General features: G+C 41.7%; 1 protein-coding gene across 6 annotated transcripts in view; it reads left to right on the top strand.

The window, feature by feature from the left end:
- Positions 1-21,913, top strand: part of cadpsa (Ca2+-dependent activator protein for secretion a) — a 580,082-nt gene that overhangs the window by 433,080 nt on the left and 125,089 nt on the right. For all 6 annotated transcript variants that reach the window (XM_078543642.1, XM_078543641.1, XM_078543639.1 and 3 more), the window contains one exon: positions 4,408-4,514. In XM_078543642.1, coding sequence (XP_078399768.1) covers positions 4,408-4,514 — 107 coding nt within the window. The remainder of the gene's footprint in view (positions 1-4,407; positions 4,515-21,913) is intronic.

Here is a 21,913-nt window from a genome sequence, read left to right as displayed (position 1 = left end):
GAAAAAAAAATCCCTAACGTCCCCTCATGTGACACTGTCACATGAGTTGGGACATGTCCATAACTTTTTTAAAAACTTAAATTAAATTTTTAAAAATCTACATGAAACCTCATCCTGCCCTTGGATGAGGTTTTATGTTTTTTCTAATGCCCACCGGGGCTCCTGGCCTGCCCGCCAACCTTAAGGTTGGACGGGCAGGTCCATTAATTACTTCAATGACTCTGTCAATAGCCTCAATTGGCCATTGACAGGTCAGCTGATTTTGCTGAGCCCCCGCCTACCTGAAAATTTAAATGGGGCGCGGTGACGTTGGGAGTTCCGCCCGACGTCACCGTGTGTCATTTTACGCATTGGTGAGCGGGCCCCGTCCCCCGCTCGCCGACAGTAAAATCCTGCCCATAGTTTTATCCCCACCTTTTATCCTATTTTCAATCTTTTTTTCCCACCACTCCTCCCACCCCACCCCCACCAGGGCCATCTGTCACTTGTTCATGTTGTTCTTTTCAGAGTGCTTATCCTTGTCCTGCTATTATCACATTCTGCTTTCTTACCTTAATGCCACCATCAGACACCTCCTTTAGCCCTTACCACTACCATTAACACTCCCTTTGTCCTTTTGTTCATGACATCTTTGTCAAACTCTCCGTTGCCTCCACCCATCACTGGCCTTCTATCCAGCTTCACCTGCTCCACTCCCCTTAAACAGTATAAATTTCATCACGTTTTTACTTCTCTTTAGCTCTGAAGACGAGTCATACAGACTCGAAACGTTAACTCTGTTTTTCTCTCCACAGATGCTGTTAGAACTGCTGAGTTTTTGCAGCATTTTCCGTTTTTGTTTGAAATTTCCAGCATCCGCAGTATTTTGCTTTTATCTAACTATTGAAACTGAAAGAACGTTTTTTTTTGCATTTCAAAGCCTGTCAATAGAATTCCTGGAGCAGGTGACTTTTTTGGGGTGGGGGTTCCCCCATGGTTGACGCTGTCTCTGAGAGGCCATGAGCCATGTCTGCTTACTGAATGGGCTAGACTCCACTATAAATGTGGGAGTGGAATGGGGGTGTGGTGTTTAAACTGCCCACCCCCGCAATGGAGCCAGCAAGGGCAGGAGTACTGCATGGGGGTGGGCTATCTGCATTATTATCCCATGTCAGCGAAAACTGCCAGAAACAGGAATGGGGAGAGGAAATCCTGGAATCGGGCCCCATCTGCTATTCTTAAAGGGCTCCCAAGTCATCCTGACTCAACAATAATTGGGCCATTGAGCTTTCTGAATGGAAAAGTCTTCCATTCTCTCAATGTTCAAATTATCAGCAACGAAGAATTCCCCATGCCAATGCAAAATTTGTGGGAATTGCCACAATGGCTTTATTTTTGCACCTCCTGTTCCCGCCTCTCCCAGGTTTTTCTGGAATAAGACCCAAGGCATTAAATGATATTAAGCATCTGAAGTATATATCACAGATGGGTGCAGACAGCTAATATGATAGAGAGCAGAGGTACTAAAGGAAGATAGTGGGGGATAGATGTAAGGGTTTTTTTTATTCTATCATGGGATATGAGGATCGCTGCCAAGGCCAGCATTTGTTGCTCGTCCCGAAAATTATCCAGGATTTTGACCCAGTGAAGGAACGGTGATATAGTTCCAAGTCAGGATGGTATGTGCCTTGGAGAGGAACTTGCAAGTGGTGGTGTTCCCATGCATCTGTTGCCCTTCTTCTAAGTGATAGCGGTTGCAGGTTTGCACGGTGCTGTTGAAAGAGCCTTGACAAGTTGTTGTTGTGCATTTTGTAGATGGTACACACTGCTGCCACTGTGTATTGGTGGTGGAGGGAGTGAATGTTTAAGATGGTGGATGGGGTGCTGATCAAGCAGGTTGTTTTGTCCAAGCTGATGACAAGCATCTTGAGTGTTGTTGGAGTCGCACTCATCCAGGCAGGTGGTGAGTATTTGATCACACTCCTGACTTATGCCTTGCAGATAGTGGATGGCTTTCGGGAGTTGCGGGGTGGGGAGTGGAGGTGGGGTGAGTTACTTGCTGCAGAATACAATTGGTCCAGTTAAGTTTGAGAGAAGCTTGTGAGAAAACTCCAAACACAGTTTGTAGGTGGAAGAAATAGAAAGCCATTGAAATAACATGCTCTGCATGCCAACTTATCTTTTGATTTAAGAATCGAGGGTGATGGGTTTGTGGTTTCTTTACTGCCTAAGAGAAGGAAGCAGTGGTAATTCTCTTACATTATCTACCATTGTTAGGTCATTGGACTTCTTTTGACATTGAGGTGACCCTGTGACTTTCAGCAGGGTCGATGGCACTTGCTACTAGTAGGTAGAAGTCCTGCCCTTCTTGCATAAATGCAGTGTGGTTAACTTGGCAAGTTCTGCAGCCAAGAAGTTTTAGCCCTCCCAACATTTCCCCTAATATATTATTTAACAAGAATATTAAGTTCCTTGTCTTCTCCAAACTTAAGTCCCATTGTAGCTACTGTGTCTATCTGTCCATACAAATGCATCTAATTCTATAATATTTTGAAATATTGACTCTTAATTTTTCCTAATTTTTAATTTTTTTGATATCCCTTGCTATAACTCTTTACTCAATAGCTCTTCTTCTTTCCCCTTTTCTGATGGTATCTAAATCTGAGGCTTCTATTACAATAACTTCCTCTTCAGTCTCAAACCTGGACCTTCCCTAGTCTGCTGGTTTATTAATTTTTTAAGGGACAGGAATGCTGAGAGCATTGATTCATTAATTGCTCCTTTATTGACCAAGCTATGAGTGATCATAAAGTTCCATAGGCAGGGATGTCACCTAATTTTCAACATCACATCCTGGGTGTTAATCTGACGGAGTAGAATTGCACCATCATTGTAGAACCTCCTGAACACCTCATTGTCTTCAGTGGAATGTATACCAAGTGGGTGCTACAATGCATGAGCAATCCATTCTGCTAGATTATTGCCCATGAAATGAGTCCCCATTGATCCTAATTGTAGTCATCAGGAAAATAAACAAGCATACATCGAAGAATTAAATGATAAACAAAATACCTGATTTAACAATAGATTTGAAAGCTATTTTCTAGGATAGAATGATTTTTAGAATTTTGATTTCCTGTGCCATTTCATTACTAAATTCAAATAGTTTCTGTAAAGAAAGCCGTATAGCTGAGTATTTGAGTGAACTGCAGTATTTAACATAACTTGAATAAAATAACGCCAGCAAAAAGAGAATTTGACTGTAATATTAAGACAAATTTCATGTGTTGTGCTTAAAATATCTGCTATACGGTGCATTGTTGAGATCTTTCGAAACATCTAGTTACAACTGTAATTAGCAGTTACAAGATTACCTCTTGAATTGTCGTAACTATGCATATATTTCTTTCACTATATGAGTTTTCCATTACTTGTATCATTGCTCACTCGGTCGCCTGCTTGCTTACTTTACCTGTCTCTTTCACTCATGCATGACAGCACGACGATCTTGGCCTAAACCACCGCCTGCAATTCCACCCATAAAAACGTCGCAAAACATTCTTAGTCAGAGAATCAGAGGCATGCCTAAACAAATACCAAGTACTGTTACAGCTTTTTATTTTAGTTGTTTGATTTTTTTTGTAATTTGTTGTTTTTAAACAATATTTTTCTTTACTTGCCTTGGTTACATTGAGTTTGTTACAAAAATATACGGTCTGATAGAAACTAATAAAAAATTGCTGTTTCTTTTTTATGGTTTGTTGAATTTCAACTTAGATCCTAGAAAGTAATACTCTTGCCTTCTTTGTTGAGCATTTGGTGCACACAACATTCACAAATATAGATGTCAGCACAAACTAACAGTGTTGCTGCATAACATATTGCATGATGGCTTTAAGTTCTTTAAGTAAACAGTGTTGTACAGTAATATTTTTTTGGCAGCTAACAGTGTTCCAATTAGATCTTTCCTTTGGTGTTCTAGCTCTTTGTTTCAAATGGTGCCTTTTTACCTAAGGTTCTTTTGAATCCGTTGAGGAATTTTTCATGAAGCTCACCATTCAAACTCCCAAAAATATCACTGGATCCAAGCGAAAACTTAACAATTTACAAGAAATTGGATTGTTTCCCCCACATTAATGTCCTAAAGCATATTTACATTTTCATAGGTTTATCGGAATTTTTAAAATCAGAACATGAGTTTGAATCTGGATAGAATCCTAGCTGGAGCATTGTACTGGAATAAACGATATAGTATATATTATCTATTTTTTTAAAAATAAAATGCTTTTGTTAAGTATGTATTAGGTTAAGTACTTAAAATATAAAAGTACAAAAATTTAGGAATTGCTTTCTTAAAAGAGAGGGAGTGTGACTTGAGAAAAATGTAATTTGTATTATGTTACTCATTTTTAATACTATTCACCACAGAAAATGTAGCACAGTTAGTCACTCCCACCAAAAAACTGGAAGATACAATTCGTCTTGCCGAACTGGTTATTGAGGTGCTACAGCAAAATGAAGAGCACCATGCAGAGGTGAGTGTTGCACCTGCTAGACCATAGACTACATGTTATGGTTTGAAGCCATTTTAGGGAAGTTGGTTCCTAATGAGAAAAATCAGTTTAATAATCCCTTGATATTACTCACCCCAATCATTTTGTATACCTTTATTTACTGGGATGATAGATTTCTTCTAGTTGTTGTGGTAGCAACATTATAAATCGAGCAGAAGCATGTCCTCTTGAGTGGTATTTCCAGTGAAATCATAAAGCTATTATTTTAGAATACTTTTACAATCTTGATCAAAATAACAAACTTCTTTCTGCTATATTTGTGTTGCTACAAAATAATGACCAGATGAAATCTTATATCTTGGAAGCTCTTCAATAATAATATGGTTTATATCAAAGAACTTGGATCTAAACTAGGTGTGATCATTGACTGTGCAAATTCCATTCCTTCCAGCAGATGTTGTACAATTTGCATATGGATATTATCCAGCTTGTTTAATCTCCCAAGGCAGGTGAATCACCATGGTACAACTTCTGAGAAGATAAAGCTCTATGAAATTCCTTGGCATTCCTTCCCTCCATGGTCTTCTCAGCATGGCTAGCTTTTAAGATTTTAAGTGCTGGAATATTGATAAAGAATCCTCAATAAAAAGTACATTATTTAAGTTCTCTAAAAATAGCATGGTGGACTACAACAAATAGAATCAGCTGCTGTATGTATTGGTGCTGGGTTTAACTATTCTAAGCTGTTGCCAAGCCCCAGACTCCTGATCCTCTTCCAGTATCCCAGTGTTGCTTTAACATTTCTCAAGACATTTAATGTTGACCTGTAATATTTTATTCAAAGATAAATTCTGAAATAATTTCTGAGTAGGACAAAATTAAATCCCAATTGCCTTGGTTGCCCAACACAATTGAGTGGCAATTTCAAGATTGGATGGCTGTAACGCTTAAATGGATTATGTATTGTTAAGTCAGGGCTATGATGTTGTAGCTCTGTTGTCAATACATGTTCCCTTCAAGTTTGACTTCCCTGTTAAGAGCACACAATAATTTCTATATCATTAGATAATTTGACTGTGTGCATAATGAAAGCAATGATATTAAATGCTAAGTAGTTCAACAATGGGGTAGCATTCAAAACTGAAATATGTTGTTTGTTTCTGTAAAATCTCCCTCTTTATCAGACTGATGTACATGGTAATGGAATATATTGCCTTTTACTCACACTGTGTGTGAGTGCATGTATGAATTCATAGCTTCTGCACATACCAGTTAAATTGATTTTTACAGAAGTAAGCAGATTTAATTACACCACACTAAAACTTGTAAAAGGTATATTTGCCCTCAAGGATTTCTAGCATGTCTGAAATGTTTCCATCTGTTAAAGCTTTTGTTTCATCTCTGAAATTAATTTGATTATATTTTTCAAAAAATTACTGCGATAAGTAAATTCCACAAAATGGCCTCCTTCTTCACAGTTATAACACCAAACATTTGTTATACCATTGCTAACAGTGTCTTTAGTTTTAAATATTTCTGAATGTTGCTTTATTTTCCAATGTGACTATTTTTTGCTGTTTATTTCTACATTTTTGGATTACATTTAATTTTATATTGATAGTGTGTACATGTTAACCTATAGAAAAAAGTGTGAAACTGGAGTATTGAATCCATAGTGCCTTTATTATATGGTACAAAATTAATGCACCAGTCCCAACTAATGCTTGATTTGCATATTCAAATTTCCTCCCTACTGTTCAATCAATATTGGATTACTACAGGGAAAAGAGGTATGTGACTAATCTGAATGAAATGAGTCACCTCCCCATATGTCTCGTGCATGTCCTAAAGATACCATCTTTCCTAATGGGATTTTACCTGGGTCTTCCCTGCTCCTACTCTTTTTCCAAATAGTCTACTACCAACTGCCGACACAGTGCTTGTAAAACTGCTATTTGCAATGAGTAACGAAAATAGTTGCTTGGGCTGGCCAAACAGCCTCTGCATGTATTAGTGGATGCTATATCAAGCACTGGAATTGCATCCTAACACCATTCTTCACCTTTGGAAACTTCCCTGAATCTACTATATTAGCCTGTATAGATTTGATGCCTTTGAGTCCCAGTTTTGGTTTATAATGCAGAATGATGCAGCAGTTCATGTGCAACTGATTATGTTAAATATAATTTTTCAAGTATAGAGTAATTATGATGTGAGTCAGCACTCAGTTTACAAAAAAAGTTTTTTAACTATGTTTTTGCTGTTTCTACCAATGTGACTATGGATGATGAGTCATGCATTCCACCATGTTGTTGCAAGATTATGTAGTTTACTGAAAAAACTGTGATTTGGATAGAGATACACGAATTGAAAAACTGCCTTGAAAGTAGGCAGTCTGATTAACATATAGACAGGTTAGTGCCTCTATAAAAGTACTCCACATAGGAACTTTATGTGAATGCAATAAGCAATGATTCCACTCCATAGAAAAATAGCCCACTATCATTCATTATGTAGGCTTACTAATGAAGAATCGACATTTAGTAATGAAGATTGGCCATTTGGGTGGTAGTGAAGACTGCCAGTAGATATAGAACTATACTTCAAAACAAGTTAATACCATCAGAAGAGATGTGGAGGAAAAGGGAAGAAAATATTTAAAGGACCATAATGCTATGGTAATTGTTGCATTAAAACCAAGATAAAAGTAAATAAATATTGTGATAAAATATATGTAATTCATATTAAAAAGCACTGCACCACATGTGGCGTCAATACATGTAAGGTAATTTTCCAAAATGCTTCTAGCTGGGTGAGGCTCCCCCACCCCACCCCAGTTGATCAAGTAGGAACCGCACTATACTGACTGTTGCTGTGACAATCCAATTCACCAACTGATTTTTCACACCAAGGTCTGTCCATGATTGTTTCAAAATCGCAAATGGTCAATAAAAAGCACCCCTAACGGAGCATTTTCAGAGCTATACAATGGTGGATCCTGGACCCACCAGAGAGAAGGAGGTAGTAGTGGGCCTGGTCGGTACCAGTAACAGCACTATGATGTCACTCCATGGAGAGAGAAGGGGCCTGGTAGCAGTATCCTCTCCCTTCATTCCAACCCCAACGCTTGTCAACTAATTGGTTGCAGTTATGGCAAAGGCCCTCAAGGAACACCAGTTCCAATCCTTTGGGCATTTCTGTAACAACCATCGGGATTTTTCTCTTTATATTATTGGACTGCCTGTTTGGTGGCATGAATGCCATGGCAAGATGCTGTGGAAAAATTTTAGAAACCAGCAAAGAATGACTTGAAAAATAGAGCAGGAGAAATTGGAATATGAGAGAAAACTAGCAAGAAATATAAAAACAGACAGTAAAAGCTTCTGAAGTATATGACAAGGAAGAGAGTTGCTAAAGTAAACACTGGTCCCTTAGAGGGTAAGACTGAGGAATTAATAATGCGAGGCAAGGAAATGGCAGAGATTTTGAACAAGTATTTTGTATCCGTCTTCACAGTAGAAGACACAAAAAGCATCACTAGAATAGTAGGAAATCAAGAGGCAAAAGGGAGGGAAGAACTTAAAACAATCACGATAACTAGAGAAAAAATACTAGGAAAACTAATTGGACTAAAGGTTGACAAGTCTCCTGGATCTGATGGCCTGTATCTTAGGGGTTTAAAGGAAGTGGCTGCAGAGATAGAGGATGCAATGATTATAATCTTCCAAAATTCATTAGATTCTGGAAAGGTCCCTGCGAATTGGAAAACCACATGTGTTACACCACTTTTCAAGAAAGGAGGGAGACAGACCGCAGGAAACTGTAACAAAAACAAAAATGCCTGGAAAAACTCAGCAGGTCTGACAGCATCTGTGTAGAGGGATACAGTTGACGTTTTGCAGGAAACTATAGGCCAGCTAGTCTAATATCTGTCATTGTGAAAATGCTAGAATTCATTATTAAGCAGTCTGTAGCAGGACATTTAGAAAATCATAATATCTCCAAGCAGAGTCAAAATGGTTTTGTGAAAGGGAAATCATGTTTGACAAATTTATTAAAGATCTTTGAGGATGTAACAAGCAGGGTGGATAAAGGGGAAGCAATAGATATGGTGTGTTTGGATTTCCAAAAGGCATTTGATAAGGTGTCACATAAAAGGTTACTGCAGAAACATAGAAACTAGAAGCAGGAGTAGGCCATTCGACCCCTCAAGCCTGCTCTGCCGTTCATTATGATCATGTCTAATCATCCAACTCAATAGCCTGCTCCCGTTTTCTCCCCATACTCTTTGATCCCTTTTGCCCCAAGAGCTATATCTAACTCCTTCTTGAAAGCATACAATGTTTTGGTCTCAACTACTTTCTGTGGTAACGAATTCCACAGGCTCACCACTCTCTGGATGAAGAAATTTCTCCTCATCTCAGTCCTAAATGGTCTACCCCATATCCTCAGACTGTGACCTGGTTCTGGACTCCCCCACCATCGGGAACATCCTTCCTGCATTTACCATGTCTAGTCCTGTTAGAATTTTATAGGTTTCTATGAGATCCCCCCTCATTCTTCTGAACTCCAGCGAATATAATCCTAATCGACTCAATCTCTCCTCATATGTCAGTCCCGCCATCCCAGCAATCAGTGGGGTAAACCTTCGCTGCACTCCCTCTATAGCAAGTACATCCTTCCTCGGATAAGGGGACCAAAACTGCACACAATATTCCCGGTGTGGTCTCACCAAGGCCCTGTACAATTGCAGCAATACATCCCTGTCCCTGTACTCGAATCCTCTGGCTATGAATGCCAACATACAATTTGCCTTCTTTACCGCCTGCTGCACCTGCATGCTTACCTTCAGCGACTGGTGTACAAGGACACCCAGGTCTCTTTGCACATTCCCCTCTCTCAATTTATAGCCATTCAGATAATAATCTGCCTTCCTGTTTTTGCTATCAAAGTGGATAACCTCACATTTATCCACATTATATTGCATCTGCCATGCATTTGCCCACTCACTCAGCTTGTCCAAATCACATTGAAGCATCTCTGCATCTTCCTCACAGCTCATCCTCCCACCCAGCTTTGTGTCATCTGCAAATTTGGAGATATTACATTTAATTCCCTCATCTAAATCATTAATATATATTGTGAATAACTGGGGTCTCAGCATCGATCCCTGCGGTACCCCACAAGTCACTGCCTGCCATTCGGAAAAAGACCTGTTTATTCCTACTCTTTGTTTCCTGTCTGCCAACCAGTTTTCTATCAATCTCAATACACTACCCCCAATCCCATGCGCTTTAATTTTACACGCAATCTCTTATGTGGAACTTTGTCGAAAGCCTTCTGAAAGTCCAAATAAACCACATCCACTGGCTCCCCCTCATCAACTCTACTGTTACATCCTCGAAAAATTCCAGTAGATTTGTCAAGCATGATTTCCCTTTCATAAATCCATGCTGACTCTGTCCGATTCTGCCACTGTTTTCCACATGCTCAGCTATTAAATCTTTTATAATGGACTCTAGAATTTTCCCCACTACCGACGTCAGGCTGACTGGTCTATAATTCCCTGTTTTCTCTCTACCTCCCCTTTTAAATAGTGGGGTTACATTAGCTACCCTCCAATCTGTAGGAACTGTTCTAGAGTCTATAGAATCTTGGAAGATGACCACCAATGCATCCACTATTTCTAGGGCCACTTCCTTAAGTACTTTGGGATGTAGATTATCAGGCCTCAGGGATTTATTGGCCTTCAATCCCATCAATTTCCCCAACACCATTTCCCTACTAATACTGATTTCTTTCAGTTCCTCCCTCTCACTAAACCCTGTGTTCCCCAACATTTCTGGTATGTTATTTGTGTCCTCCTTTGTAAAGGCAGAACCAAAGTATGTATGTAGTTGGTCAGCCGTTTCTTTGTTCCCCATTATAAATTCCTGTTTCTGACTGTAAGGGACCTACATTTGTCTTCACCAATCTTTTTCTCTTCACATACTTATAGAAACTTTTACAGTCAGTTTTATGTTCCCTGCAAGCTTACTCTTGTACTCTATTTTCCCCTTCTTAATCAATCCCTTGGTCCTCCTTTCCTGAATTCTAAACTGCTCCCAATCCTCAGGCCTGTTGTTTTTTCTGACCAATTTGTGTGCCTCTTCCTTGCATCTAATACTATCTCTAATTTCCCTTGTAAGCCATGGTTTGGCCACCTTTCCTGTTTTACTTTTGCACCAGACAGGAATAAACAATTGTTGCAGTTCAGCCATGTGCTCTTTGAATGTTTGCCATTGCCTATCCACCGTCATCCCTTTAAGTAACGTTTCCCAATCCATCATAGCCAACTCACGCCTCATACCATCGTAGTTTCCTTTATTAAGATTTAGGACCCAAGTCTCAGAATCAACTACGTCACTCTCCATCTTGATGAAGAATTCTATCATATTATGGTCGCTCATCCCCAAGGGGCCTCGCACAACTAGATTGCCAACTATTCCTTTCTCATTACACAATACCCAGTCGAGGATGGCCTGTTCTCTCGTTGATTCCTCAATGTATTGGTCCAGAAAAACACAGAAGATAAAGAGCTCATGGCGCTGGGGATGATATAATAGCATGGGTAAAGGAAGCAAAGCGTCAGGTTAAATGGGCCATTTTCACATTGGCAAACTGTAACTAGCGGAGTGACGCATGGTTTAGTGCTGGAACCTCAATTATTTATGATCTATATTAATGACTTTGATGAAGGCTCAGACTGCGTTGTAGCAAATTTACTGATCATATAAAGATAGGTAGGAAAGCAAGATGTGAGGAAGGTACAAAGAATCTGTAAAGGGGTATAGATAAGTTGAGTGAGTGGGCAAAAAATGGCAGATGGAGTATAGTGTGGGTAAATGTGAGGTTGTCCACTTTGATAGGAAGAATAGAAAGACTGAATGTCATTTAAATGTAGAGAGGTTGAAGAATGCTACAGTACAGAGGGATCTGGGTGTCCTTGTACATGAATCACAAGAAGTTAGCATGCAGGTACAGCAAGTAATTGGGAAGGCACATGGAATGTTAGCCTTTATTGCATGGGAGATTGAGTATAGATGTAGGGAAATCTTGCTACTGCTGTACAGGGCATTGGTGAGACCACGCCTAATGTATTGTGTACAGTTTTGGTTACCTTACTTAAGGAAGGATATAATTACATTGGAAGAAGTTCAAAGAAGGATCGCTAGGCTGATATCTGGAATGATTATCTTATGAGGAAAAGTTGAGCAGGATAAGCTTGTATTCATTGGAGTTCAAAATAATGAGATATGATCTTATTGAAACATATCAGATTCCGAGAGGGCTTGACAGGGTACATGCTAAAGGGACATTTCCTGTTAAGGTGGAATACAGAACTAGAAGACATAGTTTAAAAATAAGAGGTCTCCCATTTAAAACAGAGATGAGGAGGAATATCTTCTCTCAGAGGGTAATCAGTCTTTGGAATTCTCTACTCCAGGGAGCTGTTATACTCAAGGCTGAGTTAGACAGATTTTTAATTGACGAGGGAGTCAAGGGTTATGGGGGACAGGCAGGAAAACAGAGTTAAGGTCACAGTCAAATCAGCCATGATCTTATTGAATGGTAGAGCAGGCATGATGGACCGAATGGCCTACTCCTGCTCCTATTCCTTATGATCTTGCCATGCATCTAATGATCCCAAACCTAAGGAAAGGAACCGGAGTTGAAATGAAACTGGAGGGGTGGGAGAAAGTCCCACCCAACCAGAACTTAATGCCAGAGAGGAGAATCCAGGGCTTCATCTTCAGAAACAAATGCACTTCAGGGAATTTGTTCTCACGTGGCATTACCTGAGGACTTATGGGCAGAATCTTTGGCTCGGCGAGGGGGGATGGGGCCGAGTAAAATGACGCGCGGTTATGTCGGGCATGCGTCCTGACGTCACCGCACGACATTTAGATTTTCAGTTCGGTGGGCCTGCACCCGCCCCCGCACAACCCGCCCCAACGGGGAAAAGGTTCCCCCCCTATGTTTACAGGGCGTGTGTTTTTAGCCTGTTCTATTCTCCTTATTTGAGATTTTCTGGCCTCTATATTTTGGATTATTAGACCATAAGACACAGGAGCAGAAATTAGGCCAATTGGCCCATCGAGTCTGCTCCGCCATTCATTCATGGCTGATAAGTTTCTCAACCCCATTCTCCCGCCTTCTCCCCGTAACCTTTGATCACCTTACCAATCAAGAACCTATCTATCTCGCTCTTAAATACACTCAATGACCTGGCCTCCAGAGCCTTCTGTGGCAATGAATTCCAAGAATTCACCACTCTCTGGCTAAAGAAGTTTCTCCTCATCTCTGTACTAAAAGATCTTCCCTTTACTCTAAGGCAGTGCCCTCGGGTCCTAGTCTCTCCTACTAATGGAAACATCTTCCCCACGACCACTCTTTCCAGGCCTTTCAGTATTCTGTAAGTTTCAATCAGATCCCCCCTCATCCTTCTAAACTCCATCGAGTATAGACCCAGAGTCCTCAAACATTCCTCATACGTTAAGCCTTTCATTCCTGGGATCATTCTCGTGAACCTCCTCTGGACCCTCTCCAGGGCCAGAACATCCTTCCTGAAATACGGGGCCCAAAATTGCTTGCAATATTCTAAATCTGGTCTGACCAGAGCCTTATAAAGCCTCAGCAGCACATCCCTGCTTTTATATTCTAGTCCTCTCGAAATAAATGCCAACATTGCATTTGCCTTCCTAACTACCGACTCAACCTGCAAGTTATCCTTAAGAGAATCCTGGACTAGGACTCCCAAGTCCCTTTGCACTCCAGATTTCTGAATTCTCTCCCCATTTAGAAAATAGTCTATGCCCCCATTCTTCCTACCAAAGTGCGTGACCTCACATTTCCCCACGTTGTATTCCATCTGCCACTTCTTTGCCCATTCTCCTAACCTGTCCAAATCCTTCTACAGCCTCTCCGCCTCCTCAATACTACCTGTCCCTCCACCTATCTTTGTATCATCTGCAAACTTAGCCAGGATGCCCTCAGTTCCTTCATCTAGATCATTAATGTATAAAGTGAAAAGTTGTGGTCCCAACACTGAACCCTGCGGAACTCCACTAGTCACCGGCTGCCATCCTGAGAAGGACCCCCTTATCCCCACTCTCTGCCTCCTGCCAGACAGCCAATCTTCTATCCATGCTAATACCTTGCATCTAACACCATGGGCTCTTATCTTACTGAGCAGCCTCCTGTGCGGCACCTTGTCAAAGGCCTTCTGTAAGTCCAAGTAGATAACATCCATTGGCTCTCCTTTGTCTAACCTACTCGTTACCTCCTCAAAGAATTCTAACAGATTTGTCAGGCATGACCTCTCCTTGATGAAACCATGCTGACTTTGCCCGATTTTACCATGCACTTCCAACTATTCTGAAATTTCATCCTTAATAATGGACTCTAAAATCTTACCAACGACCGAGGTCAGGCTAATCGGCCTGTAATTTCCCGTCTTTTGCCTCACTCCCTTCTTAAACAGGGGGGTTACATTAGCGATTTTCCAGTCCTCTGGGACCCTCCCTGACTCCAGTGATTCCTGAAAGATCCCCACTGACGCCTCCACTATCTCTTCAGCTAACTCCTTCAGAACTCTGGGGTGTAATCCATCTGGTCCAGGTGATTTATCCACCTTCAGACCTTTCAGTTTTCCTAGCACCTTCTCCTTGGTAATGGCCACCATACTCACCTCTGCCCCCCGACTCTCTTGAACTTTGGGGATGTCACTCGTGTCTTCCACCGTGAAGACTGACGCAAAGTACCTATTCAGTTCCTCCGCCATTTCTATGTTCCCCACTACTACTTCTCCAGCGTCATTTTCCAGCGGCCCAATGTCCACTTTTGCCTCTCTCTTACCTTTTATATATCTAAAAAAACTCTTGCAATCTTCTGTTATATTACTGGCTAGTTTGCCCTCATATTTAATCTTCTCCCTCCTTATTTCTTTTTTAGTTGTCATCTGTTGGTCTTTGTAGGCTTCCCAATCCCCTGGTTTCCCACTGCTCTTCGCCGCATTGTATGCTTTCTCTTTAGCTTTTATGCTGTCCCTGACTTCCCTTGTCAGCCATGGTTGCCTCGTCCTCCCTTTAGTATGCTTCTTCTTCCTAGGGATGAATTTTTGCTGTGTCTCCCAAATTACTCCCAGAAATTCCTGCCATTGCTGTTCCACTGTCTTTCCTGCTAGGCTCATCTCCCAGTCAATTCTGGCCAGCTCCTCCCTCATGCCTCTGTAGTTGCCTTTATTCAACTGTAATACCATTACATCTGATTCCAGCTTTTTCCTCTCAAATTGCAGGGTAAATTCTATCATATTATGTCACTTCCTCCTAAGGGTTCCTTCACCTTAAGCTCCCTTATCAAATCTGCCTCATTACACATCACTAAATCTAGAATTGCCTGTTCCCTAGTGGGCTCCACCACAAGCTGCTCCGAAAAGCCATCTCGTAGACATTCCACAAATTCCTTTTCTTGGGATCCACTACCAACCTGATTTTCCCAGTCTACCTGCATATTGAAATCCCCCATGATCACTGTAACCTTGCCTTTCTTACACACCTTTTCTATCTCCTGGCGTATCTTGTGCCCCACATCCTGACTTCTGTTCGGAGGCCTGTAACTCCCATTATGGTTTTTTCACCTTTGCGGTTCCTCAACTCTACCCACACAGATTCTACATCATCTGATCCTACGTCATTTCTTGCTATCGATTTAATTTAATTTCTTACTAACAAAGCAACCCCACCCCTTCTGCCAACCTGCCTATCTTTTCGATAGGATGTATTTTTGATGATTATTCCCATTTGTGAGCCTCAAATTTCTATGCCTTCTAGGTCACCTATTCTAGCCTTGATCAATAGGTATTGTTTTTGTTAATGTGCCGCAGTATAATGCAGAGAGAACAATTTTTGTTTGAAGTTGCTGGACTTACTTGACACCCGCATCGGGGAGCTCTATCATTTTTGATTAAGTAATAGCAGGTCATATTTTCAGACCTCATGTAGGTCCAAGTTATAAAATGCTTTATTTTATGAAATATAAACAAATGAGTAGCAAACAATGATATAATATTTACAGTAGAATTCTTTCTATATCGATCCTTTGAAAAAATAGTAAAAGTCTGCAATTTAATGCTAAACTATTCTTTTATAGAACGCTTTTTATATGCATAGGGCTTCTTGTATTATTACCACTGCATGAGTTCATACTGGTTTAGACTATAGTGAAAATTGCAAACTAGTTACTAGGACTTCTTAGATTTGAATGACCGTTGATTAGAGTCAAAGTAACTATATTCCATGGAATTGAATGAATCAGACAGCCTTTGTTTTTCTGTATCAGATTAGTTACTCCCTTGAAACATTAGGGGTTGGGATTTTAAGCCCAGGATAGGGAACCTGAAGTGAGGACCAAGTCTGGGTTCCAGACACACACCTGTATTTTTTTAAAGGCCAGGCCAATCAATGGCCCATCTCCCAATTAAACTGGCAGGTCAATGGGAGGCCCTCTAGTGCTAACACGTCAGCAGCTCCACCAACCAAGGTGAGAGCTGCAGATTCATAATAGAGAGAAAGAATGAGAGAGAACGGGAGGGGACTTCAATATGGGGGCGCCCTCTGAAGCAAAGGTCAGCATTTTGCATATTTAAAAATGCCACAACTGGCTGGCTGTAATCATAGAGGAGAACCTCTCCACAGGATGACTGTGGCAGCAACTGTAGCCCGGCAGCCATGACTGTTGCAAGTCGGGGTCCCTCATGGGATGAAGCCCAAGCCCACCTTTCCCAAAGTGATCCCACCATGATTGCCAGCCTGTGGTCCAGGCCGATGCCTCTTGCCCACATTGTTTAGCTTGGAAATGAGGCTTTAACAGGCCCCATAATTTGCCCTAATTTAGGTCAATTGGCCACACATTGTTTGTGGGTGGATAGCTGTTCTGACCCCACTCTATCTCTCTAAAAATAGCTGTGAGTCGAAATCATGCACCAAACCCACAGGACAGCCAGCGGCGCAAAACTATGGACCAAACCATGTCCGATCCCAACCCTGATCTGCTGTTCAAATTCAGCCCAGTACTCAGATAAACTTTGATGCAAGGTTCTGGTACATCTGGTTTATGGACTGTAACTAGATTTAAATGGACAGTCTCCAGGTCAAAATTAAACAACAAACTACACCAATCCTACCAGGGAATGTGAGGGGCCACTTGCCTTCGGCATTTCTTCTTTACAAGTTACCAAGCAAGGTCACCTGCATGCTGATCTACAGATGTGGTCAAGGAATTGGAGCTGCAATGGTCACTACAACATTAAACTATGCCACAGAATTCTTCCAAACTCTGCAGGCAACATTTGCCAGAATGCAGTTAATTTCTCTATGAAATGAGTGACTGTTTGCCAAAGTGAAGCACCTTTATTAATTTCCCAGTGAGTTGGAGACACCAACTTGAAAGACCTGTTTACCACCTGACAGACTTGCCAAGAGCTCCTGGTATTTTATTTAGAAGATGTGTAGCCATCAACTCCATTGTATACATTAACAGAAAGAATCTCCACTTTATGAATGTACAGACACTTGCTAATTCCAAAGTATCATCCTTCAGGATATTGCATGGCATATGAAGAGCTACTGCTATGCTTTCACTTTGGAGCAGGCAAGGGTGCTTGCATTATTTGACAGTCTGAGTGATTGAATAGATAAATCTTAGGAGACTCAAGCTGGTTTCGTAGCCCAGCTACTGACCATAACCAGAAATGATCACAAAGCAACAAATTACAGATACAATAAGACCCATGCTACAGCTGAATTTACTGTGGAACTTATAAAAGGTTAATTGTTTAGAATATTTAGGCAGTGAACTGCACAAAATCTAGGCAAAGCCTCCCAAGACCTGCGTGCAATCAATCCAGACTGCATTTCTGATGTAGGCAAATTCCACTGCCACCACACTTCTAAATAATTCCCCAGTTTGTGAAATTCAGCAGTGATGAAGTCATTTATCTGGGAGCCCAAGATCTCAGTCAGTGGTCTGATGAAAGGTCATTGAGCTGAAACGTTAACACTGTTTCCCTATCCACAGATGTTGCCTGGCCTGCTGAGCATTTTCAGTATTTTCTGTTTTCATTTCAAGATTTCCAGCATCCATAATATTCTTTTTATCTCAAATTGTTTACTTCTCACTTGGGGAAGATTCCTTTGAATGTTAGGTGGAGTGATAAATAGCACATGCGCAGCCTAAAACACTTACGGAATCTTCCCCGATGATTTATTTACAGTTTTACTCAGCCTAAGCACTTGAAACAGTCGCACATCCATAGTAAATTCATTCTATCCTTTAGCTTTATGTTAGCATTATTTACAATAAAAAAGTATGAAATTGCAGCCAACAAATCTGGTAGTTTATATGCTAGCACCAGAAAATAACCACCAAAGCGACTGTCAAAAACCCAACTTTTTAAAATGTCTTTAAGGGAAGATAACCTGCTACCCCAATTATTCTGGTCTACATGTGACTCCAGCCCCATACTAGGTGGTTGACTTTAATGTCTTTTAAGGTAACTAGGAATGGGCAATAAACACTGCCTAGTCTATTTTAACAATATCCTGAGTCAAAAAAGGAAATATTTTAAACATTGCAATCACGATTTTGAAACTCAGGGCTATATGTAGTGTAGAAATAGCGTACACATTGTTGAAATAACATGAGATTTGACCTTTTCCTTCTCCCAAGGTACCCATTATATCTGAGTGTCAGGAGCTTCAAAGGCTGTAACTCAAAGATCTATTGTAGCTTTTGGTATCTTTAGGATTCCTGGGAGCATAAAGCTCTTGTAGATGATACACAGAGCTACTGTTTGGACATACTGTCACAAAGTAGTAGGATGCAGGTTTGTGACTGCAAATGCCCACCTGCTGAGTTTCTAGTATTGGCTGTGCTGTCAGAGGAAGGCACCAAGCAGAGCTCAGGAGCTCCCCCACAGGGAGGGAGAGAGGGAACTAAGATCGGAGGATAAGTCACTAGATATTATACAAAGTGCATTGGCAAAGGGCTGGGAATATACCACCTGTCCACCCTCACTACATAACCTTGGGGGGGGCCTAGAGAATAGAAGAGAGACGAGAATATATAAAAGGTAAAATAAATACATGCTTCTATTCTATCTACGCGTCCCTGGTTAGCTGCAACATTTTAATTTCCAGGCATCATTCGCAGGTCTAATTATATTCATGCTTCAAAAATATTTCACTTTTAAAACCTTGATTATTAAAATTACATGAGCAACAAAACTTATGGAATAAAAGAAGTGCGCTGAAGGATACAATGAATTCCTGACTGGAATGGAATAAATGAATTTATTATTTCAATGCAAAAATAGCTTTTCAGTGCCTTTAGTCATTTCTATTAGAAGAAGGTATCAGCATTTTCTTGAGTGAGGTTTTCTCCCCACACAGCATCTCTGGGCTCATCGTGTACATGAAACCCACCTCCAGCTTCCTTGGACAAACCAACTCCCTTCCTGGACCCCATGTTAGCTGACATTCTCGATGATTCTCTCTCCTCACGTGCTACTGCTCTCCCTTTCAAATCAGCTGTCATCACCTCCCTCCTCAATAAATGCACCTTGACCCTGTTATCCCTTCAAATTACTGACATATTTCTAATTTCACACTCCTCTCCAAAGTCCTTGAATGTGTTGTCACCTCCTAAATCTGCATCCATTTTTCCTGCAGCTCTATGTTTGAACCCTTTCCACAGCACAGAAATGGCTTTTTTCAAACTCACAATGGCCATCCTTTGTGACAAAGATAAAGTATCCGTCCTCGTCCTTCTCGACTTGTTCGCAGCTTTTGACTCAGTCAATGACACCATCCTCATCCAAACTCTTCCTCAGTCATCCAGCTGGATCATCCAGGGGGCCTGAATTCATGAGAGGCTAATATAAGTCCAAGCCAACCATCGCTACCTGCATCTCTTAAAGGGGAGGTGCATTTTGGCTGGAGCAGGTGTTGAAAATCATGCTGGAAGTCAGTTTGACCTGGGAAAGGCACAGGGATAGCACAACATGACATAGAGCATGCTCCAACATTTTTTGTGCAGCACCAGATGCCTCAGTGCAGGAGGTTGACAGAAGAAGAGAGGTCCTCTATTCACAGGGGGCCAGAAGCCCTTCCAGCCATACTCTGAGAAGGCATTGGGAACCGATGGCTGTGCAGGTGAATTCCAGGAATGTAGCCCTGAGAACCTGGATGCAGTGCTGAAAGAAGTTCAATGTCCTCACATGAATGGTCAAAGCCAGTGAATGCATCTTCAAATGCCATCTCCTACCAACTGCACCACCAGCCTCACACAGCATTCTATGCACTACACCTCCATCATTCACCAATCAACAATGCCTATCAATGACGACTCATACCACAGACAGTATTGCTGCAAGCCCACGCCCATATCTTACAGCTTGCACAAACTGCCAGCTACTCAACCATGACAGGCACATCACCCAAACACATTGCAAGACACACAATGACATACTTCCCTCTCTCTTGCTGGACAAGGTGGCACACAACTGCAGGCAGCAGCAGCAGCTAACTGAAGGGGCAGGCAATACTGCATTTCGTTACTCCAGTGGAGGGTACTATGCTTGCCATCACTGAAGCAGCTATGACTGAAACTGTAGAAGGTGATGGAATGCTCATACATCATCCTCCTTTTTACCTTCCACTTCCCCCTCATCCCATAATCTCTTCTCATTTACAAGCTGCAGATGATTTAAGGATATATCTCATGCTTCCCTCATTCACCTCACCGGAGCCCGACCTTTGTGCCTTTATGCTTTCAGAACTACAACCTAGCAAGACAGTAGTGCAGGAGCAAGAAGTGATAGAGGAAGAACAGTCTGACGATGAAAAATCACTGTGACTCACTATGACACGCGCAGCTACTGGCACAGATACTTGTGCACACTTTAGTGGGAAACTTGGAGGTGGGATCTGTATGTGGTGAGACAGCAGTCATGAGTGGCCTGCAGCCAGAACAATGGGAAATTATAACGCAGGTGCCAGCTTGCAGAGGACTCACATGATGACTTTGATCGTGAAGAGCATAGAAAAAGGTTGATGGGCAATCACACAGAAATGCTTGGTACACTGGTAGGCCTGCCAGAAAACCTGTGGTCACTGTTAAGGAGGATTGAGGAGTCTGGTATTAACCTTGCACAAGGCCTGGAGCCCATCCTTTCTAGTGTGGAATCGGTGGCCACATCCATACAAACATATGTGGACCCAACGATGATGCAACATCTGATGGCTAACGTGTCAGCTGTTATTGCAGGAGAAACAGAAACTATACAAAGCCTGAGTACTGCAGTGGAAGCTCAGACTAACATCATGCCAGCTCAGCTTGCTGCAATGCGCGTTCAGACTTCTGCCATCATGTCTGTGGATACCAGCTCCCCCAGGGGAGCCCAAACCTGCTGCCCTCTCTCAGGATGATAACATTTGTGCCCCTACGCACCAGTGCCCTTGCGGCTGCCGGTCCTCCAGCCAGCCCAGACTACTGCCACCCATGTCGAGGTGATGCAGTGCGAAGTCAGGCCTTCTAAAACCAGAGCTGCTCAGGGGTGTCATGCAAGGCTATCTGCATTCTTCGCCCACTGCAAGTCTGCAACCCTTCACCAGCTATCCAGCAGCCACTGCTGCAGCACTGTGTAGGAGCACTATGCCAGGCAAAGGCACACAGAAAACAAACACAAAAGGAATGCACAAGAGTCATTAGTTGACTTTTGTATTGAACATTGGATGGCTTGTTTGGTAATATTGGTTTGGAATGTTTGTGTCGTGTTGATTTTCATTTCAGCATTGTAACCAAGAAGATGCCGTGATGGTCAGTTATATGGGCATGGTAAGGTGTGGGACTGTTATTGAATGGGTAATTGAGATTCTGTTCACTGATACTGCAACCGGATGAGCCAATCACAGACAGATCAACCAGAAAACAGATGCATTAATTGCCTCCTCCTCTTCATCCTGCTCCTCTCCCTTTTCCTCCTCTTCCTCCTCCTCTTCCTCATCCTTCTCAACTGCTCTTCATATACCTGGTGACAAGGGCCATGCCCTCATGATAGTGAGGTTGTGCAGGATGCAGCAGATCACCATGAATCATGACACACATTCTATAATGTTGGGCTCATCCAGAGCAGTCCAGGCAGCGAAAGCATTGCTTAAGTACTTCAATGGTCTGCTTGATGGTATTTGGCATGGCAACATGACTGTCATTATTTACATGATGCCCACATTTGTGTGTAGTTGTGCATGGAGTCTTGAGCCAGGTGAGCATCGGATAGCCCTTGTTGCCCAGTAGCCATCCTCTGGTCCCTCTTGGTGACT

Source organism: Cetorhinus maximus, chromosome 6 (genome assembly GCF_964194155.1).
Source record: "Cetorhinus maximus chromosome 6, sCetMax3.hap1.1, whole genome shotgun sequence".
In the NCBI taxonomy this organism is placed as follows: domain Eukaryota; kingdom Metazoa; phylum Chordata; class Chondrichthyes; order Lamniformes; family Cetorhinidae; genus Cetorhinus; species Cetorhinus maximus.
The sequence above is the reverse complement of the archived record's forward strand: the minus strand, read 5'-3'. Positions and strand labels throughout refer to the sequence as shown.